Raw genomic sequence first — 16,307 nt, forward strand, 5'->3', positions numbered from 1 at the left:
TATGCGCCCTGGGCAGGTTCCTTCACTTCTCCCAGCCTCAGTTTCTTCATCAATAAATTGGGATTATCGCCCCCTTCCTTGCGGGATTGTTACAGGGATTTCTGGAGATAATGGAGATAGAGAGTTTAAGGCCAGCATTACCCAGCCTGTACTAGATAAATAACAGTTACTGTTATTTTGTTATTATGCTCTTAAGTAGCAGTGACCTTGAGTCTATGACTGACCTCCTGCCGTCCCCCTTCTGGGACTTAGCCCAGTGCTCCACCTGGGCCAGGCTGCTCTTCCTCTGGCCGTGCTTTTCCTGGTTGGTCCTGGGAGGGAAGGCCCGCTGGTACCTGCCAGTCCCGTTCTGCTCTTCTGGGCCATATGCGATGCCATTCTTCTCTGCCCGCTGGGGCTGTGCCTGCTGGCCTCTCAGGCCACCGGGTAAATCCACAAACAAGGCATCCTCCTCGGCGGGCGAGTACGGGGACCGGGCCTTGCTCCTGTCCCTCCTGCCCTCCAGCGGGTGGGAACGGTACCGGTCTTCCTCTTGCTCCCGCCTCTCGAAGCCAAAGGAGTCCTCATGGCGGCGATGAGGACAGTCCCTCGCATGTCCGGGCCCCGTGCGGCCACACTCACGACAGGACTCCATGTGGTTGGCCTGGGGTACCGCCTGCCGCTGCAGCTTCTCCATGTCCCTGCAATGACAGCAATGTACTCAGCCCTCACCGACAGCACAGCAGGCAGCCAAGGCTCCCCAAAGAACACATTTCCCACTCAAAATACTTCCAGGCCACTGCAATGGCTGTTCCCTCCGCCTGGACCACTTTTCATGCCTCGTCCCTCACTCCGCCTACTTAAAACTTCTACTCCTTTGGGAGCTGACGAAAATGTCACCTCCTCCAGGAAGCCACCTCCACCATACACACAGTGAAGATCAGAACCTTAACTGACTCCACTGTCACACTAATCACACTGGACCATAACTGCATGATGACTATTCCAGAGCTCAAGTAGACTATGAGCTCCATCAGACAAGAGGCCCATCATGCCCAGCACCATTGCCCAGAACTGCTGCACAAAGACTGTATAGATTAGGTCCCTATAAATACCACTGAATGAGTGAACTACACAAGTGACATCTCATGCCTTTCTCTATTGCTTCTGTCTGGGGCAGTCCAGCTTGGAGAAGGCTGCTGAGCCCCGGGTCTCTCCTGCTGGCTGCTAGCACAGCCCCAAATGCAATGGCAGCAAAACTAACATCTTTCCAAGTCAGTGACCTCTTTATATGACCATTTATCTATCTCCTTAAAGAAATGCTTGAACAGGAACCCCACAAGAACACTGACCTAACAATTTTCTGCAGGCAGACACAGAGAAGATAAAGGATTTGCCCAAGATCACACGGCAGGAAAAGAGCGGAGCCAGGGCTTAATCCCAGGCAGGCTGCAGAGCCCTCGTGCTTCAGCCACTATTCTCTACTGCCCGTCCATATGAATGGCAATGGCCAACACACACACAGACCTGAACGCTGTAGAGTAGAAGCAGGTGGGAGGGGCGACAGGTCAGGGTGTGAAGGGGTTCTGGGGCACAGAGAAATAGTCCTATTCCATGGCCTCTCCCTCGCTCCATGCGGTGAAATCCTAGCTATGTCCACATCACTGCCACTTGGTACCAGGGACAGAGCAGCAGCTCCATGAGCTTTGCAGAATTTAGATTGGGAGGCAGGGGAAGGGAACACACTCCACAAAAGAAGGACCAGAGACATGACCTTTATACTCCTGGGTAAAAGGGTCCTGCCCTGGAGATGTAACAAATGGCCACACCAGAGAGCTTTCTATTTCAACATGAACACACACAATGGAAATACTGCACTGATGTGTAGGGGGCCAGACCCAGGTGTCCTTGCAACAACCTCAGAACCACAGCTATCAATAACCAGCACAGACGCAGGGCAGAATCAGGCCAGTCTGGGAGCTAAAATTGAGTTACAATGTGACAATACAATAGAATGTGACAATACAACCCCTAACACAGGGTCTGCTTCTTAGTGTGTACAGGCCTAACTGTTGGCCTTAACTTGGGCATGGAGAACTGAGAAAAATCACACATCTCCCTGTTCGTGTGCTCATCACTTTCCCACAGAAACCCAAAGCTTTGGTGGAAACAAACACACACACACTTTGGACCTCCTTTTATCCATCACTAGGGGACATTCTTGCCCCCACCTTCTATACCTTCTGATAATAGCATTTTGGTTTTCATTTGGGGATCACCCCACACACACACACCCTTAGACCATATGGCTTAGATGCTGCGACTCTACTAGTTCCTGTCCAGCTGAGGCTACAAAATCTCAGTGATTGGTTCAGGGTTTGACACATGACCTAACCTAGGCCAATCAGAGTTAGCCCTGGGACATTGGTTGGAGCTGGTCTCAAGTTGCTACAACTATATGGAAAGCAGCTATGTGAAAATAAAACCAACACCAATGAAAGCAGATGGAAAGACACAGCAGCCGAAGTACTTGGCCTGAGCTTCTAGACCTGCCATACCTAAACCCGATATATCCTTGGACTTTTTGGTTACAAATCAATACATTCTCTTTCTCATTTAAGCTTGTTTGTGTTTGGTCTCTGTTTACTGATAGTAGAAGGAATCCTACTGTATCATTTTATAATGACATATTTAGATGGTGATCTCTGAGGGCCCTTCTTAATGTTTAGTGCAGGGGTCCCCAAACTTTTTACACAGGGGGCCAGTTCACTGTCCCTCAGATGGTTAGAGAACTGGACTATAAAAAAAAACTATGAACAAATCCCTATGCACATTGCACATATCTTATTTTAAAGTAAAAAAACAAAACAGGAACAAATACAATATTTAAAATAAAGAATAAGTAAATTTAAATCAACAAACTGACCAGTATTTCAATAGGAACTATGCTCCTCTCACTGACCACCAATGAAAGAGGTGCCCCTTCTGGAAGTGCAGCGGGGCCGGATAAGTGGCCTCAGGGGGCCGCATGTGGCCCGCGGGCCGTAGTTTGGGGACCCCTGGCTTAGTGGGTCTATAAGCTCCTGCAGTAGGAACACACAGGAAATATTCAGGGTTCTACACTTTGAGAAAAAGGTATCTTACTGTAAACTTATAAAAGGACAACTAACTCTGTTCTACAATGTGTACATTACAAGTTTAAATTGTCTTTCCTCTCTTCCTTTAATCCTTCATAAAACTACATCAGTGTAACCCCAACCAGTAGCCTTCACGTTGCCTAAGTTGGCCCTCATCTTCTTTACTATTCCTCAGATTCGGGAAACCACCCATGAAGACATGCCCAGGCTGCTGCCTGGAGGATTAAAGCTCTGGCTGCCCTCTGGGTCACACCCTGGCCAAGAAGCTTTATCACATGGCCACTCCCAATGTGAGACCAGTAACTGCACCTTCTTGGTATTCACACCCCAAAGATAAACAGCACTTTGACATACAAACTAGATTGTGAAACAAATATGTCATCTTTGTGTATGACATTAGGACGGAAGGAAAAGGGGTTTCCTCAGTTCCAGGACCTAAGGATATGGTACAACGTCTCAGTGTGACCAACTCTAATGTGGATCTTTCATTCTTTCCTAATCAACTGCCATGTATTTACTGAGCACCTATATGTCCCCGTTGGGATGGACACTTGGGGGTGTAAGAAAATAGTACAGAAAATATCTCCCGCCATCAAAGCCAGATGATCCTAACACCCAATTTTATCATAGTAACATTTAATATTATTCTCATAAACTGACTCCCAATCACAGAGTGTGGCAGCCTTTTCTGACTTCGGCGCTAACTTATAACTATAAATCTTAGTCCTTACCCTATGTGTATATATGAGGGTACATACCCTTGTATATGTATTTTTTGAAACTAAATTTGATAGGGAACAGCAATACCTTTTCTTCCGATTAACACCAGCATTTACTACAAAACAAACCTTTAGAGGGTAGCTAAAAGAATGGTAGTCTGACCGCTTTCTAGGCACTAAGACTTGGGGTTATGAACAACTCCTAGCCCATGGCTGCTGGGATGTACAGAATACGCCTCTGTGCCTAAAATGTTCAGATGATAGCTACGGGTTAGAAAGGGGAAGGCAGCAGTCAGAGGGAAGGGGGATGAGGGGATAGGACCAGAGAAGGTGAAGGGATTAGTGAAATTATATATACATAACACACAGATACAGGTATCAGGACAGCAAATCCTAGAGGGAAGGGGGAGAGAATTGGGGGGAGGACAAGGGAAATTTAAAGGGGGACACAGGGGTGGGGGTGAGGGAGTTATATTCAGTGGGACAATTGAATCTGTGTAAACACAGTAAGTTAAAATTAATAAAAACTAAAAAAAGGGGGGGAGGGAATGCTTCCTACTCTCCCACCTTCCCTGACTTCAAACACTGAATTTGCCAAGTCACAGGCTTTTAGGCAAAAATGCTTTTTGGTTTTCTCCCTATCTCCTCGCATTCCCCACAATTTAACACATGACTTTTCAAATCAGGAGACCTGTCACAAAATAGATTTGCAATGCTCGGTTTAGCACAGTGATGGGGAAGAACGCAGCACCCCTCAGCTGTCAGTGACTGTCACGCAGAGCCGTCGGCCGCGCAGGGCGTCGGGGTCTAGGTGAGACAACACAAGCCTTTCCTGTGCAGGTCATCACTATCACTGCAACCTGGAGTCGGCAACTGTTCAAAACACAGGAAATTCCTGACATTCAGTGACCATCTGGGCCGTATATGTCACTTCTTGAGCACAACAAACCCAGAGGGCATAGGATTTAGAGCCAGTCAGACCTGGATTCAGGTGCTGGCCTCACCCCAATATAAGCTGGGTGCCCTCCGGCAAGTCCCTGACATCTCTGGTTTCAGGTTACTCATGTGCAAAACCGGACAGCAGGCCCCGGCCTTCCCGCATTGTTGGGAGAATTAAAGGAGACAAGGCAAATAAGCACAGCGCGTGTCTGGCACACAGTGTGCCTTCAAACACAAACGTGTCGACTCCCAACCTCTATTCTCTCCTCCTTCCTGACCCCAATTTTTTCAAAGCAGCAATGTACTCAGCAAAAAATTTGTATTTCCTTACCTCCCTTGGAGCTGAGGGTGATCATGTAACAGAGATGTGGCCAAAAAGATGTATGCAGACATCTTAAAGTCTTTAAAAGGAGGCATACTTAGCTGGCTTAGCTAACCTTTCCCTTTAGACTCTTGGAACTTAGTCTGTGCTGGATAGCAGGGTGACAAACAGGAGAATGAAAGCCACCTGCTAAAACGTGGGTAGAAAGGAAGAGCCCAGGCTCCTGATAGCATCACAGAGCTACTACACCAGCCTGGACTCTGGGTATGTGAGAAAACGAAAACCCTATTTGAGTATGCCATCCCGAATTGGGTTGTTCTATGACTAGCAACCAAATGCAATCCCTAACTGTGTTAGGGGCTAGGCTTTTAATTTGCAGGGGCTGGGCCCCACCACTTTCAGTACATCGAAGTAATGCTACACGTCTGCTTCAAGCAAATGCTATTGGGGGATTCACACAAGTGGGAAGAGAACCTGTCTCAGACCAGGATACTCCTCTCTTATCCCTTTTCTTCATAAGAACTTGGAAAGTAACACCATCTTAAGCAATTCTGCACTGGCTATCATTTTATTCTGATTCCACACTCTTTCTCTCACCAGGAAATAAAGAATAGTATTTTCCTCTATCTTAATGCTAAACACACACACACACCCTCCACACACATTAAAACTCATCCAAAGACTCATGTGGGCAAAGGAATGAACCTGCAGCGGGGCTTGGCTGGACCTTGGTCCTACCAGTGAAGGCAGCCCTTCCGTTGCGATCCCATTGGAGGGACCCTGTCCATTCACCTTACCTACACAGCCCAACTAGCAGCCCAAAAGCCAGAGCCAGGTCGCTGATATTCTTGGAGAGTTTGGTCTGGACCTGGCCAGATAGCAGAAGTCCCGTCCTGGGAAACTAGCTCAGCCTGTGTTGACAAACGCCAAGTCCTCAGCACTAACCCTCAGTCTCAGGATGACAAGCTCAAAAGCCAGCACCCACCCCGGGCACAGTCCACAGAGTTGCATAAAAGGTTGTAGAGAAAGGGACTTCAAGTCTCTAGGGAGCCCTAATGCAGGCTTGCTCACTTGAATTAGTACCTAGCATTTGAAGAAGAAAATGGCTGGAGAGAAATGAAGAGAGGAGTTGGTTTCTTCTCTTCCCCAGAGTTAAATAGGTCAGTGCCCCTGGGAGGGGGAAATATATCTGCCTACCTTTCACGCTCTGCTCTAAACGAACAATAGAGGGGCTGGCGGCTCTGACCACACACTCCCCAGTTCTCCAGGCTGTCCTCCCCTAGACAAGAACAGGGCTGAAAAATAAATGACACACCAGACTGCCAAGCGGAGGTACCACTTGCCTCAGTGGAGCGGCGACTGGCAAAGCCCCTTGTGAAATCTGAAGGACAGACAAACCAGACAAAGAAGAAAGGAAAGATACTCCTCGCTGGCCAGATCTCCCCACCGAGTTCATTCCTGCCTGGAGAATCCTCCCCTCTTCCTTCCACTTGAGCAAGTCATGCTCAACTGCCCCGCCCGACCTGCGCTAGTCTAGAGTTCTGGCACATGCCAAGCTCACCTTCTGTCTCCCTGGATGGCAGTCTCAGTTCTGGGTCATTCATTTTTGGGGGCCAATGCTTGGTTATTAGTACATATGTGGGTCCTACAACATGCCTCTAACCCCTACAAAATGCTGCTAGATCAGCACTGTCAAGTCCAGAGAGGCTGAGGGCATTCACATGAGTACCAGATTACTCACAATAAATTATCTCGCCTGAAAGATGGAGACAATGGCAACAACAGCCATCACTGTGCACACTCAGTAACTGCAAAACCCTCAGCCAAGCACGTCACACAGATGACCTCTTCTTATTGTCTAAACCCACCAGGCTAGAGATATTCTTACTCTTCCATTACAGGTAATAATACTGAAGCTCAGAGAGGTTGCCTTGGATCAAGCAACCAGTGACAGAAGCAGGACTCAAATGACATCTGATCTGACCCCAAAGCCCTGCACCTGCCTAAAATACCTGTCTATAAATTCTTTCTACCAAGGGTCCAAGTGACTTGTCCAACCTCAGAAATTCTTGCTACATTTTACCCAAAATGATCAAGATCACTTTAGTTCTGCAGAGAGTGCAGAGGGCCAGAAATATAGGGGCCCCTTCTGAGCAGGCTGACTCCCCACACGCCAGTCCCATTAACAGTGCTCAGATTGCTTCGGGACATCCCAAGTCCTAGTTTGAACATCTTACAGCCAGAGTTTGTATAATTGTTTGTTTTTCTATCTACTCACCCTCCTGCCCAGCCAGCCAAATATATTCATTCACCCATCCAAGACCTGAATGTTTCCTATCTGCCAGGCACTGTTCTCATTTTCAAGGAGCTTACAGTCTCGTAGGGGTGAAAATCAGAAAGCAAGCAAGCATAACTTTAGTGTGCAAGTTCTACGCATAAGGAATGAGAGGGTTCTACAAGGAGGGCATCTAACACACTGAAGGGTCGGAGCGGAGGGAAGTAACACCTAGGCTAAAACCTGAAGTGTGTGCATAAGTTGAACTAATAAGGGTGAGGGCCAGGGGAGCATCTGAGCAAGGCCCAGAGGGATCCTAGCGCCTCCTGAGATGGACCCTCTAGGTACCGCCTGGATGCCACCACAGTCTCTTCTATCCCTTGCTCACTTTGCTTCAGTCATATCCCCCAGCTTCTGTTTTTTGAACAAATCAAGCTCATTCTCACCCAAGGTTGTTTATGCCACTCCTTCTGCCCCGAACACTCTTCCTCAAAGTTTTGCATATGCGACTTTCTTGGGTCAATCAGGCCTCACACTTACATCTTCCCCATAGAAAGAAGCCTCCCCTGACCGCCCTACTCCCTGCCCACTAGTCCCTCCCCACCCCATCACCCTATTTTATTGCAACTTCGTGCCTAGATCATGATATAAAATCATCTTATTGATTTGTTTGCCTGTTTATGGTTTGTCACCCCACCTCCCCCCCAAGAATGCATGGGACTTCACCTCTCTCTTGAACACTGCTGTATGTTTTCAGCATCTTTAACAGCCCGGCGCGCAGTATGTCCTCAATAAGTATTTGTGAAATAAAAGATCAAATGAATGAATGCACCCTAATTCAAGAAATTCAGTATGGGTGGGGCATAGAGAATTGGAAGTGGCGAGATATGAGCCAAAGGTCCTAGTTTGAACATCTTACAGGCAGAGTTTGTATAATTGTTTGTAGGGACCCATGCCTTGCTCAAAAGCTCTGCTAGGGAAGTTGGATTTTATTCCAAACGTAAGTAGACTATAAGTCCCTTCAGTCCCAAGACAGGACTATAGTTACACCAGAGAGCACAAAAATTTGAAAACTGAGCAGAGATAAGTTGCCTTCCGACAGGTCCGCCTATCTGAGCCGCTTGTCAGTTTTGGGAGCTGTGAAGGCAAGCTAACCTCCTTGCTCAGTGCTTTAGCTTGTTAGAGAGAACAGGTATCCTAAGATAAGAGAAAAAAGTGGTCCAACAGGCAACAGGGAGAGCTGGGAAGACAGATTTCAAGGAGGCTGCAGGAAATCAAAAATCAAAGTCCAAAGTCTGGCAACTGGAAGAACACGGAAATGGGGGGGGCAGATTATGACAGAAGGAGGTAGCTGGCAGCAATGCTTGGTGCTCCTTACAGCTTGCGGGAGAGGGGAGATCTCAGAATACTTGCATGAACGTCTATCAGGGACCCTGAAGCTAGGCAGGAAACAGGACAAAGGGAGAAGGGGCAGTGCTGGCGCTCAGCTCTGCTCCCGGGTCAGAGGAATGTTGTAGGAAGAGGCAGGAGTGGGAGGGAGAGAAGCAGGCTGAGGGGCGGGGCTGCAGGAGCCGGGGTGTGGAACCACAGTTCACACTGCTCGAGGATGGGAACATCCTGGCAAGGGAGGGATTGCCATTTGCTCACAGGATATTCATTATAGATGTGATCCAGAGGATAGACATGGAGTTAGGAGGGTGTAAGGAAGAAAGAGCCAATAACATTGCTAAACCAAACCCTATGGGCCAGCATATGTGATACAGAGTATCTACTATGTTGTAGACATCAAGCTCAGGGAGCCCTTTATCCATTGTTTATTTAATACTTGCAACAACCCTGGAACCAAGAAAAACTGAGGTTTATAAGCATACCTAATTTGCACAAATGACATAGCTAGAAAGTGGTTGCGGTTGGATTTGAACCCAGGTCTACCTGAGCCCAGAGACTAAGCTCTGAGAGGAGATACTTAAGGTAAAAGAAATCAATATAATAGGAAGTAAGGGGTGAATCAGCCAGCCTGGACATTGGTCGTTTGGGCCTCCTTAATCTCATTGTACAAATCACTTTTCCTTCCTTTGCCCGAAGCCCCAGTGTTACTTAGGCAGCTACCCTTGCCTCACTGTCTGTCCCATGGTCTGATTCTCAGCAGTGAAGCATGTCGCCCAGGCATGTGCCAATCAGCATATATATTCCCTGGCCACAGTATATGGTTTAGAGCAGGGGTCTCAAACTCGCGGCCCGCTGAACAATTTTGTGCGGCCCGCAGACTAATCCACGAAGTTCAAAATATTTTGGATAAAATTAAGTAAGCCTAGGGGCCTACTTGTATTTTTCATTTCTCTAGCATCCTAGCTAGATATTAGCTTAGTTAACAGCAGTTGTGATGCGAACTACAGTTTCTGGTCGTTTTGTGACACTGAGTAAACTGCATGTACGATTGTGCTTGTTGTACTGATTTTTTTTTTGTTTTCAACTGCAGTGAGAAAAGTGTTGCGTAACAGTTGCCTTTTGTAGACCTAGTGCGGCCCGCCGAACGGCTGTGATCTTGCTCTGCGGCCCACATGCTGAGTTGAGTTTGAGACCCCTGCTTTAGAGCATAAATGTGATCTAACCCTGTTTGATCACAATGGATCTCAGAGCTTCTGGTCAAGACACTGACTCTTTCCTGGATGACATGAGGCTGGAGCTATATTGCAGCTATCTTGCCCCCAGATCCTAGATCTGCCAAGGACCTCCACATAGAGTTCAAGAATGAATCCAGGCCCTGGCCGGTTGGCTCAGTGGTAGAGTGTCGGCCTGGTGTGCAGGAGTCCCAGGTTCGATTCCAGGTCAGGGCACACAGGAGAAGTGCCCATCTGCTTCTCCACCCCTCCCCCTCTCCTTCTTCTCTGTCTCTCTCTTCCCCTCCCACAGCCAAGGCTCCATTAGAGCAAAGTTGGCCCAGGCGCTGAGGATGGCTCTGTGGCCTCTGCCTCAGGCGCTAGAATGGCTCTGGTTGCAGCATAGCAATGCCCCAGATGGGCAGAGCATCGCCCCCTGGTGGGCATGATGGGTGGATCCTGGTTGGGTGCATGCGGGAGTCTGACTGCCTCCCCGTTTCCAACTTCAAAAAAATACAAAAAAAAAAAAAAAAAAAGAATGAATCCAACCCAGAGCTGGGCAGGGCCCAAAGAATGACTGATAAATGACTGATAATGATATTGTCTGAGCCTTAAATCCAACTGTTTTTTTTTTTTTTTTTTTTTAATTCAGTGAGAGGAGAGGAGGCAAACACTCCCACTTGTGCCCTGACCAGGATCCACCCAGCAAGCCCACTAGGGGGTGATGCTCTGCCCATCTGCAGCATTTCTCTGTTGCTCAGCAACTGAGCTCTTCTTAGTGCCTGAGGCAGAGGCCATGGAGCCATCCTTAGCCCTGGGGCCAACTTGCTCCAATTGAGCCACGGCTGCAGGAGGGAAAGAGAGAGAGAAAGAAGTGATAAGGGGAGGAGTGGAGAAGCAGATGGGCGCTTCTCTTGTGAGCCCTGACAGGGAATCGAACCTGGGGCATTGCAAGGCCAGTGGTTCTGGCCATGCAGATTCACATTGAATTTGGGCAGAGAGTAAAGGAATTGTAGAGTCAGAAAATGGTGGGCCATTCTGTTTATTAAAATCTCTTTTAACAGCAGATGAGCAAGCAGGTAGGGAAAACGGCTTCCCTCTCAGGGCTGATGAGCAAATAGATGGGGGTGGGGAGGAACCCCTTCTCTGGCAAACAGAAGCAAAAAATGGCTCCTCCCAATGGTAGCAGGCAATCCACAATCTGCATCTTTCACCCTGAGGGCAAGCACCTGCAGCCTTACATAGACTATACACACATGGAGCTGCCCCATGTTCATGCACCAATCAGATAGAGTACAAGCCAGGAAGCCTAACACATTTGTTTGCCCGAAAGACATCCACACACCGGGCCGACACTCTACCACTGAGCCAATTGGCCAGGGCCAAAGCCCTGTTTTAAAGATAGGTCCATCCTGAACTTTTCAGTGACATGAACAATAAATTCCCCCTGTAAGGTTAATGTGTCTGCATTTCCTGTAACCTGCAATCAGGAGTCTTAATATGTCACATTCAGACAGAAAGCATCTGCCTATATGAACCAAAATGAAGCATTTGGGTGAGAGGCAAGGAGGGGAGAGAACAAAGCACTACTTTTGGGGTCACCCACTGAGCAGAGACAGGTATTTTCCAGCGTGGGCCACCAAGCTGGAAGAGAGGCAAGATTTAGTTCTGCCTGACAAATAATTCTAACTAACCAAATGTCTGAACATCCTATTCTGAAAAAAAATAGAACATTTAATAAGTCTGGATTTGTTTGGCTGACAATTTTATCTCTCAGAAAGTTAAGAGGAAATGCTATCATCCCTTTATTCTGCCTCAGAAGGTAGAACAAATTGTTTTATTTTTTTTAAAGGAAGAAACCTTGGAAAAACACAATTGTGGGATTTTAAGAGTTTATTAAGAGCATAATAAATACAAATTTTAAAAGTTCAGAGAAAATCTAGGGACAATACAAAATCTAGGGCCTGAGACCATAAAGGGGAAGGCAGCCCAACAGAAAAGCAATGGAGCCCTCCCCACCTCCAAATCTGATAGCTAATTATACAACCTTCAGGTGGGAAAAAGTAAAATAGTCACTATATGCAAATCCACATAGCAAATCAATCCTGAACAGTTCAAGACAGACATCACTTTTTAACCACTGCACCTTTTCCTGTTAAGCCCAATCTCAGTCTCAAGTTACCTTTGACCCAGTGCCCTCATCAGCCATGATGAACTGGCCAGAGCTGGGAATGAACGAGAATGAGCTCATTCTCCATTACTGGTCTAAAGAAACCAGTGTACCAGCACAGTGCTCTCAGAGCTCCCGCTAGAAAAGGACATGCGCAGGAAATGAAGGGGCACAGAACCGAGCACAGGTGACCTGTGGTGGAATGGTAAAATCTACAAAAGGCTAACGTCTGTTCATTTAAAGCAAAGCAAAACAAAAACAAAATCTCTATTTTTGACAAATTAGAAGACAGGAGGGGACAGTTTAAAAAATATGAGTCATGCCTGACCAGGTGGTGGCACAGTGGATAGAGCGTCGGACTGGGATGCAGAAGGACCCAGGTTCGAGACCCTGAGGTTGCCAGCTTGAGTGTGGGCTCATCTGGTTTGAGCAAAAAGCTCACCAGCTTGGACCCAAGGTCGGTGGCTCCAGCAAGGGGTTACTCAATCTGCTGAAGGCCTGTGGTCAAGGCACATTTGAGAAAGCAATCAATGAACAACTAAGGTGTCGCAACAAAAAACTGATGATTGATGCTTCTCATCTCTCTCCGTTCTTGTCTGTCTATCCCTCTCTCTGACTCTCTCTCTCTGTCCCTGTAAAAATAAATAATTAAAAAAATATATGAGTCACGGGGATTTCTGCTTGGGGTAGATGACACAACTTCAATAAAGCTGAGCTCTTCAACTTCTAGATTTAGTTGCATTATTTTCATCAAGAACAATAGTCTTCGCCTGACCAGGCGGTGGTGTAGTGGATAGAGCATCAGACTGGGATGCGGAAGGACCCAGGTTCGAGACCCCGAGGTTGCCAGCTTGAGCGCGGGCTCATCTGGCTTGAACAAAAAAAGCTCACCAGCTTGGACACAAGGTTGCTGGCTTCAGCAAGGAGTTACTCAGTCTGCTGAAGGCCCCCAGTCAAGGCACATATGAGAGGGCAGTCAATGAACAATTAAGGTGTTGCAATGCGCAACGAAAAACTAATGATTGATTGATGCTTCTCATCTCTCCGTTCCTGTCTGTCTGTCCCTATCTATCCCTCTCTCTGACTCTCTCTCTGTCCCTGGAAAAAAAAAAAAAGAACAATGGTCTTTACCATAAAAAGTTAAGAAAGACTAAAAGTCCAAGATGGGGATGAGCTCCAGGCCCAGCAGTCAGCACCCCAGGGCCCTAGGACAGTGGTCAGCAACTGCGGCTCTTTGGCCCTTTGGCCCCTGAGTGTGGCCAGCTTAGGAGTACCCTAATTAAGTTAATAACAATGTACCTATCTATATAGTTTAAGTTTAAAAAATCTGGCTCTCAAAAGATACTTCAATCATTGTACTGTTCATATTTGGCTCTGTTGACTGATGAGTTTGCCGACCACTGCCCTAGGATAACTTGGGAGATGGGCTCATGGAACCTCTCAGGTGAGCTCTAAGGAATCAAAGAGAACAGAGAAAATGCCAGAATATGGGAGACTAGCAAACAGCATCTGGATTTTCAAAAGAGGAGACAATGGCCCTGGCCAGTTGGCTCAGCGGTACAGCGTCGGCCTGGCGTGCGGGGGACCCGGGTTCGATTCCTGGCCAGGGCACATAGGAGAAGCGCCCATTTGCTTCTCCATCCCCCCCCCCTTCCTCTCTGTCTCTCTCTTCCCCTCCCGCAGCCAAGGCTCCATTGGAGCAAAGATGGCCCGGGCGCTGGGGATGGCTCCTTGGCCTCTGCCTCAGGTGCTAGAGTGGCTCTGGTTGCGGCAGAGCGTGGCCCCTAGTGGGCGTGCTGGGTGGATCCCGGTCGGGCGCATGCGGGAGTCTGTCTGACAGTCTCTCCCCATTTCCAGCTTCAGAAAAATACAAAAAAAAAAAAAAGAAAAAGAAAAAAGAAAAAGAAAGAGAGGAGACAAATTCATTAACCACAAGACTGGAGAGCCTGCCACTAACCTCTACAAAAAGTAAGCGGCATCCTCAGCGAACTGATTTCAGAGCACATGGGAAAGGAAGCACTAAGAAGAAGGCAAACAAGTCAGTAGAAAAATGGAAAGAGAACAGGTACAGGCAATGCACTGAAGAAGAAATACAAATGGCCAATAAATAGAAAAGGCCCCTCAAATCATGGAACTATACATTAAAATAATCAGATACTGCCCTGGTCGGTTGGCTCAGCAGTAGAGCATCAGCTTGGCGTATGGAAGTCCTGGGTTTGATTCCCGGCCAGGGCACACAGGAGAAGCACCCATCTGCTTCTCCACCCTTCCTCCTCTCCTTTCTCTCTATCTCTCTCTTCCCCTCCCACAGCCAGGGCTCCATGGGAGCAAAGTTGGCCCTGGCACTGAGGATGGCTACATGGCTTCTGCCTCAGGCGCTAGAAAGGCTTTAGTTGCAGTGGAGCAATGCCCCAGATGGTCCGAGCATCACCCCCTGACGGGCATGCCCAGGGGGATACTGGTCAGGCGCATGTGGGAGTCTATCTGTCTGCTGCCACCCACTTTTCACTTTGGGGGAAAAAAATAATAATCAGATGCTATTTATCAGCAGCTCAGCAAAAATTTTAAAAACTGGTAATATCAAATACTGGCAGGGAAATAAGCCCTCTCACTAGTGAAACATTTATCTTTCTACAAAAGGTAATTTGGTGATATTGATTAAAATTTAAAATACACTGTATCTTGACCAAAAGACTCACACATACAGAGGCCAAAACAACTTTTTTGTAGAAAGCTTTTTGTTACAGGACTATTTTTTAAATTAAATTTAATGGAGTGACACTGGTTAATCGAATCATATATTTCAGGTATACATCTCTATGGTACATGATTTGTATATTGCATTGTGTGTCCATCATCCAAAGTCAAACCAATCTTCCATCACTGTATATCTGGCCCCTTTACCGCCTGCTATCCCCACAGGATTATTTATAACAGTAAAAGATGACAGAAAAACTATCCCTAGTTTAACACGTGCTTAACTACATTATGGTACTGTGAAATACCATACAACACTCAATCAAAAATAAAGTTGATCCATATACACTGATATAGAATGATCATCAATATGTGATCATTCATGCTTTAAAAAAGTACAGCCTGACCAGGTGGTGGCACAGTGGATAGAGCATTGGACTGGAATGCGGAGGACCCAGGTTCGAGACCCTGAGGTCGCCAGCTTGAGCATGGGCTCACTGGGTTTGAGCAAGGCTCACCAGCTTGGACCCAAGGTCACTGGCTCGAGCAAGGGGTCACTTGGTCTGCTGTGGCCCTCCAGTCAAGGCACATATGAGAAATCAATCAATGAACAACTAATGAACCGCAATGAAGAATTGATGTGTCTCATCTCTCTCCCTTCCTGTCTGTCCCTCTCTCTGACTTTCTGTCTCTGCCACAAAAAAAAGTACAAAAAAGACATCTATTTCTATAAGTGCATATATGTATATAAATGGTTAAAAAATAGTTTCATAAACCCTGGCTGGGTAGCTGAGTTGATCAGAATGTGATCCTGGGCCCTGGCCGGTTGGCTCAGTGGTAGAGCATCGGCCTGGTGTGCAGAAGTCCCGGGTTCGATTCCCAGCCAGGGCACACAGGAGAAGCGCCCATCTGCTTCTCCACCCCTCCCCCTCTCCTTCCTCTGTCTCTCTCTTCCCCTCCCGCAGCCGAGGCTCCATTGGAGCAAAAGATGGCCCGGGCGCTGGGGATGGCTCCTTGGCCTCTGCCCCAGGCACTAGAGTGGCTCTGGTCACGACAGAGCGACACCCCGGATGGGCAGAGCATTGTCCCCTGGTGGGCGAGCCGGGTGGATCCCGGTTGGGCGCATGTGGGAGTCTGTCTGACTGCCTCCCCATTTCTAGCTTCAGGAAAAAAAAAAAAAAAAGAATGTGATCCTGAAGCACAGAGGTTAATGGTTCGATTCCCAAGGTCAGGGCACATACAAGAACAAATTGAGTTTCCTGTCTCTCATCTCGTCTCACTTTTCCTCCCTTTCTCTCTCGCTAAAATCAATAAAAAAAAATTTTTTTAAATAGTTTACTAGGGCCCTGGCCGGTTGGCTCAGTGGTAGAGTGTTGACCCAGCATATGGAAGTCCTGGGTTGGATTTCCGGCCAAGGCACATGGAGAAGCGCCCATCTGCTTCTCCACCCTTCCCCCTCTTCTTTCTCT

At 47.4% G+C, this 16,307-nt stretch overlaps 1 protein-coding gene across 4 annotated transcripts in view; it reads right to left on the reverse strand.

Moving 5' to 3' along the window:
* PLEKHA7 (pleckstrin homology domain containing A7) overlaps positions 1-16,307 on the reverse strand; it is a 246,843-nt gene that overhangs the window by 48,845 nt on the left and 181,691 nt on the right. For 3 of the 4 annotated variants that reach the window (XM_066251040.1, XM_066251043.1, XM_066251041.1), the window contains one exon: positions 225-680. In XM_066251040.1, coding sequence (XP_066107137.1) covers positions 225-680 — 456 coding nt within the window. The remainder of the gene's footprint in view (positions 1-224; positions 681-16,307) is intronic. The other variant, XM_066251042.1, reaches the window with a different exon arrangement.

This window comes from Saccopteryx bilineata, chromosome 1 (genome assembly GCF_036850765.1).
Source record: "Saccopteryx bilineata isolate mSacBil1 chromosome 1, mSacBil1_pri_phased_curated, whole genome shotgun sequence".
Lineage (NCBI taxonomy): Eukaryota > Metazoa > Chordata > Mammalia > Chiroptera > Emballonuridae > Saccopteryx > Saccopteryx bilineata.